General features: G+C 34.9%; 1 protein-coding gene across 1 annotated transcript in view; it reads left to right on the forward strand.

Annotated features, from left to right (window-relative positions):
* The window catches only part of LOC150103417 (ribosome biogenesis protein bop1), a 128,496-nt gene that overhangs the window by 32,096 nt on the left and 83,741 nt on the right, over positions 1 to 12,659 (forward strand). Inside the window, exon 6 of the mRNA XM_090398153.1 lies at positions 7,956 to 8,057. Coding sequence (XP_090254279.1) covers positions 7,956 to 8,057 — 102 coding nt within the window. The remainder of the gene's footprint in view (positions 1 to 7,955; positions 8,058 to 12,659) is intronic.

Here is a 12,659-nt window from a genome sequence, read left to right on the forward strand (position 1 = left end):
ATAAGCAAATGTATCGCTTACTTTAAAAATTGGAGAATAAAATATCTGAATTATGCAGAAAATATAAATTTAAATCATAACTGTTAATTTCATTTTGTAATGACCAATTATACAAGGAAACCATGAAAGTAAAAGTACAGATTACTATACAACATGAAGAAAAAATTTAATAATATGATTAAAGAATTTCATGTTATTCTCTATAAAGCAAAGTTGCTCAACCTTGTCCTAAAGGAAATCTGTTAAGTAATATTCGATTTCGATGGTTTTGTACAAAAATAAAATTAATATAACCTGGAACGTCGGCAGCCGGTTTTCTTTTCTTTTTTTAAAAGAATATTCCAAATAATTATCGTGAATTAATTTCTTCGAGAACAAAGAAAAATCTTTTGTCTAGTAGCGATTAAAAAATTAGCGCAAAAAAATAAAAAATTAAATTGGTTAAGTGAAGAAATTATGCAAGACCTTTATTTTTTCCAGAAATTAAAATTGTATTGTACAATAAAAAGAGAAAACAAAAATATAAATAATTTCTCTATTTTTATTCTATCATATATAACTAAAATTCAGTTCACCAGCATGGAACAAGAAAGTCCGTTTCTTGTTATAGGCAACTGAGAGGCAGCTACGAACGGGAGATAATCCGATTAACCTTTCTCTTCAGCGTGAGGGTTTATCACACCTTCTAAGGGACATGACAGTCAAATTGCACTTCTTATCCAGGTTCTTTAAACAGGTGGGCTGAATCTTATCCAGATTTAGTTGGACGTCTATAGACGTCCTAGCCGGTAGGAAGGTTAATGTTAAATCTGGTGTGAGACAAGGATGTACATTATCCTCTCTGTTATTCATTATCTATATGGATCACATTATGAAGGAAAGTGGTGTTAAACATGATATCAGAATTGGAGATGTTAATGTCAGCTCTTTGCTTTATGCGGATGATGTTATACTTCTAAATAAATCCGCTACAAGTTTGCACTATTCCCTGATTAAATTGAATAACTGTTGTAATTGATATCTGATGAAGGTCAGCATTAAAAAGACAATGAAAATAGGCAGAATTGTTGAAAATGTCAACTGTGTTGTGAACGGAGAACCTGTGGAACAAGTAAAACATTTTAGCTACTTAGGCACGATTTTTAGTGAAGATGGTAAATTCAATATGGAAATAGACAACAGAATCAATAAAGCTGGTATGGTAGGAAGTCAGTTGAATAAATTCATATGGAATAAGAGAGAAATTAGTTGGAACACTAAATTAGCTGTATACAAGACATTGTTCAAATCAGTTTTAACTTATTTATCTGAGAGCTGGGTCAGAAGTGAAACACTTGACTAAAGACTAGAGACTGCAGATATCAGACTCCTGAGAAAGATTATAGGCGTGAACAGATGGCATCAATGGCAATATCATATTAAAAACGAGGATATTAGGAAAGAACTTAACATTGTCGGCATCCAAGAATGAGTTAGCTGAGCTAATTTCAGGTGGTATGGTCACTTAAGGGTCAAAGCTGTATAACTGAGAGGAGACCTCCACATAGCCTTTAAAGGAATGCGGAAAATCGACCAGGGCTTCTGACCTAATGTCCAATCCTCACCTTCTCGTGGCAATTTGGGATTTAGCCGACCAAATTGTATTCTTATTGGTTAAACCAAAATAAAAAAATGATGGTACAACATGACAAAATTTCATGCTGGCAGGGGCGTCGCCCCATTAAACAAGGCCCCCATTGTTTTCGCCAGGGAACCAGGGCAAACAGCGATAAGTCAGCTACTGGAACAAATCTGAAAACAAACCCCAACTCAACATCACCAGAGTTAAAGATCGGTACTATCAATGTAAGAAACCTGAATGGCAAAGAAATGGAGCTAGCTGAGGAATTAGATAAGTACCAGATCGACATAATAGGGGTGACTGAAACAAAAAAGACCAAAACTGGTGAGATCTTTCTGAGCAATAAATACAAAATGTTATATTCAGGCAATGACAATCAAGGAAAAGGAGGAGTAGCCATAGTATTCAACACAAAATACGAGGCTAATCTTCTTGAATGGCAGTCAGTCTCAAGTAGAGTAATGTGGGCAAATATGAGAATGGGGAACTGGACAATGAGACTTATTTGTGCCTATGGTCCCACAGAAGGTTCTACTACGGTAGAAGTGGAGGAATTTTTTGAAGCTTTAGAAAAGCAACTGACACAATGAAAAAGGAAAGGTTTGTCCTTGTTGGGGATCTGAATAGCAGAGTAGGAAATGATTGTGAGACATACAAAAATATTTTGGGAAAATTTGGGGAAAAGAGCAATGCTAATAATAATGGCAAATATCTGTTGGATTTCTGCTCAGGACATGGACTGGTTATTACTAACACCATGTTCCAACATAAAAATGTGCACAAATTCACATGGAGAAAAGAAGCAAGGAATAAGAAAAGTCTCATTGACTATGTTATTGTTGATAGTGATGTTTTCTTCCTGGTGCAGGACACCAGAGTGTACAGTGGATTTGAAATTGAAAGTGATCACTATTTAGTCTTGAGCATGATAAAATTGAATTTCATATTGAAAAGAATAACATGTAAGAAAGTTTTAAAGCGAATAAAAGTTGAGCAGCTCTCAGATGTGAACTGTAGACTAAAATACACAAAGCTTATTGAAGAAAAAATGAAAGAGTTTGAGAACAGGAATCAAACTTTGGAGATTCAGTGGCAAACTCTGAAGAAAACATTGATTGATTCTGTCAGAGAGGCATGTGGTGAGGTTGTCTGCTAGGATAAAAAAATCAGAACTCCCTGGTGGACACAGGAAGTTAAAGAGGCAGTGAAGGAAAAGAAGAAAGCATATCAAAAGTTCCTGGAAAATAAGTCAGCTTGTGCTCTTAGAGAATATAGAGACAAATGCAAGAATGCTAAACACTGTGTAAAACTAGCTAAACAAAAGTCATGGGAGGACTTTGGCAAGAATATAGAAAATACATATCAAGAAGGTGGCAAAATATTCTGGAGGTTGTTGAAGAAGCTTAGGAATGGAGGAAAGAGTGCTGTAAAAGGAGTTAGAGATGATAAAGGTGACATGAAAACTGGAGAAAAAGATATCCTTGAAGTATGGAGTAATTACTTTGAAAAACTGCTAAATGAAACAAGCAGTGATGACAGCACAGTGGTAAAAAATACTGACCAGGCATGCAGCCAGGAATACATATCTATACTTGAAGTAGAAAAAGCCATCAAAGGCTTGAAATGTGGAAAGGCAGCTGGTGTAGATGATATTCGACCAGAAATGCTGAAGTATGGTGGTATAAGAGTCTTACAGTAGCTGCACTGCATAGTTCAGAAAGCCTGGACAGAGGGACGAATTCCCGATGATTGGAGTAGAGCTCTCATAGTACCCATATATAAAAAGGGAAATAAAACTGAATGTGAGAATTAGAGGTATTTGGCTGCTGAGTGTTCCTGGCAAGATCTATGCAAGTATACTTGAGAAACGAGTGAGAAGAATTGTGGAAGAAAAGCTTGGTGAAGAACAAGCTGGATTCAGGCTAAATTGTCGTAAAGTCGATTTGTCGTAAATTGAAGATCTGATCCTGACAGAGGCTGTCAGGATCAGATCTTCACTTTACGACAAATAGTCGAGAAAGCATGGGAATATAACAAAGATCTGTATTTAAGTTTTGTCGATTTGGAAAAGGCATATGATAAGGTGCCAAGAGAGAAGCTATTCCATATGCTGCAGTCATATGGTATCAATGGTGCATTATATCAAGCAATACTTAGTCTTTATTTGAGTTGTAAGTCAGCGGTTAGAATTGAAGGAAGTGCAGGAAGGTGGTTTAATGTTAAATCTGGTGTGAGACAAGGATGTACGTTATCCCCTCTGTTATTTAAGTTTTGTCGATTTGGAAAAGGCATATGATAAGGTGCCAAGAAAGAAGCTATTCCATATGCTGCAGTCATATGGTATCAGTGGTGCATTATATCAAGCAATACTTAGTCTTTATTTGAGTTGTAAGTCAGCGGTTAGAATTGAAGGAAGTGCAGGAAGGTGGTTTAATGTTAAATCTGGTGTGAGACAAGGATGTACGTTATCCCCTCTGTTATTCATTATCTATATGGATCACATAAAGGAAAGTGGTATTAAACATGATATCAAAATTGGAGATGTTAGTGTCAGCTTTTGCTTTATGCGGATGATGTTATACTTCTAAATAAATCTGCTACAAGTCTGCAAGATTCTCCGACTAAATTGATTAGTTGTTGTAATAGATATGGTATGAAGGTTAGCAATAAAAAGACAAAGACAATGAAAATAAGCAGAATCATTGAAAATGTCAACTGTGTTGTGAATGGAGAACCTGTGGAACAAGTAAAATATTTCAGCTACTTAGGCACGATTTTAATTTAAGATGGTAAATTAAATATAGAAATAGACAACAGAATCAGCAAAGCTGGTATGGTGGGAAGTCAATTGAATAAATTCACATGGAATAAGAGAGAAATTAGTCGGAACACTAAATTAGCTGTATACAAGACAGTGTTCAAACCAGTTTTAACTTATGGATCTGAGAGCTGGGTCAGAAGTAAAGCACTTGACCAAAGACTAGAGATGGCAGATATGAGAGTCCTGAGAATGATTATAGGTGTGAACAGATGGCATCAATGGCAATATCATATTAAAAACAAGGATATTAGGAAAGAACTTGATATTGTCAGCATCCAGGAATGCTTAATAGAGCTAATCTCAGGTGGTATGGTCACCTAAACAGAATGGGCGAGGAAAGATTAGCAAAACAAGTGTTCTCTGCCAGGTTGGCAGCAAAACGACCCAGAGGAAGACCAAGATATAGGTGTATTGATACGGTACAGAGTGCCTTAGACGATAAAATTATAAGATCTGATAATGTTGGAGTCTTGACCAGTAACAGACTGATTTGGAGGAAAATTGTAGATAGGAAGTTAGTAATGATATAATTTTTTCTTGTAGTACTATCATATCCTGTACACCCCTTGTGGGTACATTGCAGGAATTTGATGATGATGGTCACTTAAACAGAATGGGCGAGGAAAGATTAGCAAAACAAGTGTTCTCTGCCAGGTTGGCAGGAAAACGACCCAGAGGAAGACCAAGATATAAGTGGATTGATATGGTACAATGTGCCTTAGAAGATAGAAATATAAGATCTGATAATGATAATATTGTAGTCTTGACAGTAACAGACTGATTTGGTGGAAAATTGTAGATAGGAAGTTAGTAATGATGTAAATTTTTCATGTAATACTATCATATCGTGTACACCCCTTGAGGGTACATGTCAGGAATTTGATGATAATGATGATTACACAAATTTGCCCAAACAATAAGTGGAAATGATTAGACTGAATATATGATGTCTTTCCATTAGATTCTGTGCCAGGTATCCAAGACGTGGTTATCACGTACTGACTGACCATACGTAAGGCAACAGATGTGTTTTTTGTTTTTCTAGGTGGATGTTAGCAGATCACCCAGTTTGACCATAATAAAATAAGATGCAGGTATGTACAAGAACTTTTTACACACCTGGTACTGATAGAAGAGGTAGAGGATCCTTGGGAGACAGCAGATGAGGGTAGCCAGCTTAGATAAGGTTTGAATATACTGTGCAGGTATTGTACTTTTTTAGAGTTGTGGCTGTTTTTGAGCTGTCCACAAAATTCATAAACCTACCAACCCACTTCATCCCATAGTAGATGGCCCTGACTCTCCCTCTTTAGCTAAATCCTTAACCCTGCTTTCAAGTCATTCTTCTTCTTATATTAAAAATTCCACTCATTGCAAATATTTAATCCAAAATTTAGTTTTATACAATAACGATATCATAAGCTTTGATGTCATCTCCCTATTTTAGTAATATCCCTCTTTCTGAAACTTTAAATTTACTTAAAAATGGTTTCAACCTGGATATTATTGATCTTTTTAATTTCGCCTTTGTGCTGGTTCAAAGTGAAGATTCTATTTATAAACAGATTGAGGTTACAGCTATGGGTTCTCCTTTGTCCAATTATTATATGGAGCATTTTGAAAAAAAAAAACCTGCTCTTGATAATTCTATTCTCAAACCTAATATCAGCCAAGATACATTGATGATGTGTTCTCTATTTGGGCACATAGTCCTTCCTCCTCCATCTCAAAAGACAGCACACCAGAATCCATTCCACTATAGAAAAAGAAAATAATAGTAGCCTGCCTTTTCTAGATACTCCAATTACACATATTCTCTATGACATCCTTTCTATCTTAGTTTACAGAAACCCACCTACACAGGTAAATACAACTTACCAAGGCTGGTCTTACTGCTGAATTCTCGTTTATTCACATACTTTACTGTCTATTGGCTGCAATGCCAAAAAACATGAACAAATTAATTGCTCCTTCTATCTCTCTCAACATGCTGATTATAATAATGCTGTTATTGTTCCTTATATCTGAGGCACCTTGGAAAAAATAGCCAGAACTCCAAAAAAGTGCCATCTCTGCACGGCATTCAAATCTTGTCTAAAGCTGGCTACTCTCATCTGCTTTCCCAAGGATCCTCTATCAGTTCCAAGTGTTTACAAACTTCGTTATTCCTGCACCTTATCTTATTATGGTCAAACTGGGAGATCTGCCTAGAAGATAAAAAAATGCATCTGTTACCAGTGCTGTAACTAGGCAGGTGCATAGACACAGGGTCCAGGACGGGGGGATGGGTTATCAAAAAAAATCAGTATTATATTTTTAAATTTTGCCACCATGTTGGTCGATTCTGTAGCATTTTTGGCTAAAGTTAAAAACCAATCTATTTCTATCATATTCGTATTTGTTTTTTTCATTTTTTTTTCCAAAAAAAAAGAGGGACCAAAAAAAATCTTGAACAGGGCCTATGAAAAAGTTAGTTATGGCACAGTCTGTCACCATAAAGTTATAGTCAGTGAGTGCTTGCTGACCATGTCTTGGATACCTAGCATAGAATCAAATGAAAAAAAAAAATAATAAACCACTACTATTACCACAAAAAATACAAATTTGAAAGACTTTTTTTTTAGAATCAGCAGCAGAATTAAAAAACTGACCTAATCTTAATAAATACAACTTCAACCAATTGGGAAGTATTAAATTTGCTAAGATTTGGGAAACTTTAATTCTTAGGCCTCCAAACCAACACAGCTAACTCTAGCCAACAGTACCCATAGAGAGCACCCTTCATAGGACTTTGGGCTTTCAGTCTAATCACTTCCACTTATTATTTGTGCAAGTTTGTGTGTATTTTCACAATTTCAATATTGTTTCCCTATCAATGACTGAGATGAAATATAGGAGTGATTAAACAAAAGTGATTCATTATGGGGCTTATTCCATTAAACTCCATAATGAATGACATCAGATAATGTAACACTATATGTATTGTTATTTCTAGCAGCATCATTAACTTTATACAAAATATTTTGAAATTCAGTGCATAAAGCAGCTTACAGTCATATATGTGCATATATATATATATATATATATGTGTGTGTGTGTGATCTCAAAAGATGTCTTGTTTACACTTGGAAATAAAAATTTTCATTATTAAAAGTAATAGAAATTAATAGGTTTTATTAAATATGTATGTGCATTTCATTCAACCTGTTATGTTACTGACAGACATTTCTTATGTGAATCACCCACAAAAGGTTATAAATCTCATAAATTTGACTGAATGTCAAAAACTCTCATTCAGTACTAAGGAACTCGAAGTGTCAGAGAGTGCATTTTTCACTTATTGTTTGTTGAGCAGAAATGCTATCCAATTAGCTAGTGAGAAGGGATTAATGTAGTACTGGGTTTTGTAATGTTTAATGTTTATCTCAGTTTTTTTTGTCATCTGAATGTTTATTGAAAGGTCCTCATTTTTATTATTGGTGTGTTATGATGTGTTTCTTTTATATTTTCTAGCCATTCATTGATTTTTTCACCTGTGAGAAGATGATCCATCCAGTAACAAACAGGCCAGAACATAAGAGAAGCTTTGTTCCTTCCAAGATAGAAAAGGAAAAAGTGAAGTAAATTTTGATTGCTTAATTAAAAATGCTTTCTTATATTACATTTTTCAAAATGAATTCTTTTGCTTTTCCAATATTATGATTAATTATTGTTTACAGATATCATTATGTTTTGCAAAGTTGATGCTTAATTATCGTATAACTAAATATTACATAACTTCTAACATTTATTTTTCAATTAGAACAAATAACTAAATCCTCTAACCTTTTCCCCAGAAATAGTAGGCGAGGCTGAGTTAGCCCTAGGTAAACTTTTGGTGGGCAGCAAGTCTTATACATCAGTAATAGCTGGCCCAAAGATTTCAGTGATTCCAGACATCTGGGGAGGAGGCCCTAACACTATATATTATTATTATCTGAAATAGTGTGCATTTGACAACCAATTTTCTTGAGTTGTAGAGTTGAAATCCAAGTTTCTAATAGAAAGAACCTTACTTGCCTGTGCCAGAGATAAAAAAACTCGAGAACTGGCTGAAAATAAGGCCTTGAAAAAAGTTCCTCTAATTGACAATTACAGTTGAACTTTCAGCAGTCATTTTCTAGTTCTGTCACTGGGGAATGCAAATATCATTTCTACAGACCTACTCTGTTAGAACATTTCTTACTTAATTTGTGTCTGGAACTCGACTCATTTCTTTCTGAAGGTTAACATTTTCCCCTTTCCTCCCTCCTTTGTACAGTCCTATAATATTATCATTATTACATGGGTATCTCCATGGATTCAGTGAATGCCCACACTAGATATTATGAATGCAGTGCCTATCATATCACTAGTCACGCATTGTGAATTTCTTTAGTATGTATTTTATAAATTTCTTCAGTAAATTATGTTTATCATTCTTCTCTTTTCTGCCGTTTAGCTAAGCTCTGTAACCTTCATCCTGATATCCTGATGACCCAGACTGTGCATAGTAGTCAGTTTGTCATATCAAAGTCCTATAAAGATGGATAATAGCTCCATTATCCCTCCTTGTTAGTGTTTTTTACTATAAAAATGATCCTTTGAGATGTTTTGCTGTGTTTGCAGTCATGTTCTTTGAACTTCAAATCTCTGTCCATTTTTATCCTCTTAAACCTTAAATATTGATATCTACTCCTGGACTGTATTGCTATTAGATATTATCTACCACTGTTCTGTCACTTCTAGTTTCATTTCCTTTAAGTAAACTTAATAAAGGTGAATGCATCACGTTTGTCATTTTTTTTTTTTCTTTTCTTCCCAGGACTGCCTCTTTTAACTTCCTATGTCTACTATGGATTTTTCTATCCTTGCAGACCTCTTTGCCACATGCCTTCCCTACCTAGCTAAATGAATCAATGTTTTAAGTTAAGAGGATAATAAATCCCTCATTATTTTAAAGCTGGATACGAAACTCGGAGATCAAAATCTTTCGATCTCCGCAAGTTTCGTATCCGGCTTTAAAATAATGAGGGATTTATTATCCCCTTAACTTAATTTACGCCGCCGGAAAAATAGCCTCTTGGCTCTTTATCGGAATCAATGTTTTATTGAGTGTTTGTCAAGAGTATCTTCATGATTTGATTCTTGTTTTCAAACTCATGCATATTTTCTTGAATACTGTTTGTATATTTGAGTCTACAGTTTATTTCTGAAATCTTCTAGCTTCTTTTTAAAATCTCTGCACATGTTCCTTATTTTGAGTAAGAAATTAATTTTTCCCATCTCATCTTCTGTTTTGTGTTATGCCCACTAGCCTGTCATGGCCAAGTAACTTGGCTTCTTAGAAATCTTATACTGCTTATGTTAGGGTGGTTAATGATATCTACATTTTTACTATGGTTGTAAATTGCATGTATTCTTCTGGCCAGTTTACCTGTTTTGCAGAATGAAAAACCTGAATTTTTTTTGGGGGGGGGGGGGGATCTTGACACCTCATTTGAAAATCCCTGGTAAATGAACATTCTTTGCATCCTAGACAGGATTTAAAGCTTAGTATTTCTATCCAAAGGGCTTCATCTCTACTGACTGAGCTTTTTTATCTTGCTTAAAACTAAATGTTCACTTCCTGTTTCATTTTCAGACACACAATTACTCTGTATACTTGTGTGTCTAGAATCATCCTGAAGATATTACTGTGAACAATAACATAGGCTGTGGGATTTTTTTTATTATTATTGTGTATCTTCTCTCCATGTGAATTTGTGCACTTTGTCAGCAGCTTTTTCTAATGACTCTAAAAATTCCTTCTTGTTTAGCAGAACTTTTATAGGGACCATAGCCGAAACTATCTCAATGACTAATTCCTTATTATGATCAAACTGCCTGCATTTATGAAAATTATCTTAATGTGTAATAGTATACTTGCTCTTTTCCTTTCCCTGGTCATTGCCTGGATATAAAATCCTGTAGATTTATTTAGGACAGTCTCATCTGTTTCTCCCTTCTTTGTTTTGGTAACTTCTTCTGCCAGGTCCACTTCTTTTCTTTATACTTCTTGTGTTAATGGTGCCTATTTTGAATTCTGCTGATGTTGAGTTTGTTTCAGTGGTTCACAATTGGATCTAGTTCCCCTGAAAACAGACATTTTTTGTTTTACCAAGTGACATCCCCAGCCACCATGGCATTTCTTGTTATACCATCATTGTCATTTGGTTTAATCCAGTTCAGAATACAGTTTTGGTATATTCCAAGTTGCCAGCCATCTTCATTCACTATTCACATAGATACTTACTAATAGGGTGTACAAAGAGTTCCCAAGGTGAGGGTTAGAAATTAGGTCAGAAGCCTCATTCAGTTCTGCATATTTATGCAAAGACTTTAGATGTCTCCTTCAATTTATCCAGCATTGACCTATAGGCAACCCCAAAAATACTGACATTGATAAGGAAATTCAGTTGTTTGAAATGCCCTGCTGCAGCTTTTGGATATTTGAAAAATAGCTTTGATGACAGGTCTTCCATGTTGCAAACTCTTGATATATATAGATCTGCTGTCATTCCAAAATCTTGGCTGCATGGTTTTGTCCCTCCCCATGCCAAAGGAACCTGGAAAAATACTACTAATGTTGCTTTTAAAGAATCCTAAGGTTCACTGGAAAGAAGCATTCGTGTTTTGACTGAAGTCATCAACCTAAGTATTAAGGCAGTGATTATTCAAAGGAGGACCAGAGAATGAGAGAAGAGCAAAGAAGTACTTCAGGGATAACTTAAAGACAAATATGAATATAAATCTGGAAGCACCTTGCTGTAGCCCAATCAAAACAGAGAAAGACAAATGATTACAGATTCTTAGTATATTGAAACATGTGATGTATCACAGAGACCAGGAAGAAAAGAGCATCAGATCACAGAGAGAGCTTTTTTGACCATTACTTCTTTTGGTCATACAAATCATGCATTGGCCTAGAGCAGGGGTTCTCAACCTTTTCCAGTAGCGTACCACTATATTTAAATGATACTCAGTACTCATTTGTTGATGACTGCAGGTGACATTATATGCCTTTTTTTTTTTTTTTTTTTTTGTAAGGTTCTGTATTATAATGAAATGCACCTTTCAATTTAATTGATATGATTTAATAATAATGTGGGTTTTTAATGTTGATGCATTATTTAACAAGTATCTAAAGTAACATGCAATTGTGTGTACATGACTATTCTGCAATAGATGTGTTTGACACTTCTTGACTTATGACTTTGGTACACATCTCTTTAGCATATAGTCACTAAAGATGTTTATGTATTTGTCCCACTGTGACACAGTCCTTCAATCCAGCCATAGAAAAATCATTGCCAAGTGTCATAACCAAGAAATGAGCATTGTGTTACATGTGACCATTGGTTATACATCTTGCCAGCCAGGGCACTTCAGTGGTTCAGAAAGATGAGGAAATCATCATGTGCAAGATTGGGATGTTGTAGAGGATGGTCCAGAATCTTCAAGTTAAAGGGTGTGATTTCCCACAATAACCTAGGTTGGTTGTGATGAGTGGATAACTGGCTGCCTGTAATGAATCCAGCATATAACAAATTTTATTATTCTCAAAAGTTATTTTTATCTGTCACAATTAACAAAAGTGAATAGTAAAAGATAGATATGCTAGTAATTTTTTTAAAAATTTTATCTAAATTAAAATCTGCAGAAAATATAAACCTGAAAGTCTGTAACTGTAAAAAAATGCTAAACTTTGTGATAATAATATAAATTATGTATAACAGTAATATGATTATTTTTGTTTGGTCTCATTAAGTTCACATTCTAGGATTAAATCGTCATTCTCAGGAATCATTCCTGTTATGGTGAATACTTTCTTCCAGGTCTATTTTTACCTATTATATTTTCTTATATATATAGACTAAAATACACAAACATTATCCAAGAAAAAATGAAACAATTTGAGAACAGGAACTGAACCTTGGAGATTCAGTGGCAAGCCCCGAAGAAAACACTGATTGATTCAACCAGAGAGGCATGCGGTGAGGTTGTCTGCAAGAATAAAAAAAATCAGAACTCCGTGGTGGACATAGGAAGTTAAAGAGGCAGTGAAGGAAAAGAAGAAAGCATATCAAAAGTTCCAGGCAAATAAATCAGCTTGTGCTCTTAGAGAATACAGAAACAAATGTAAGAAAGCGAAACACT

The sequence above is a fragment of the Typopeltis vanoorti genome, chromosome 9 (assembly GCF_054136105.1).
Source record: "Typopeltis vanoorti isolate ZY-2024b chromosome 9, IOZ_Tvanoo_1.0, whole genome shotgun sequence".
Taxonomy (NCBI): domain Eukaryota; kingdom Metazoa; phylum Arthropoda; class Arachnida; order Uropygi; family Thelyphonidae; genus Typopeltis; species Typopeltis vanoorti.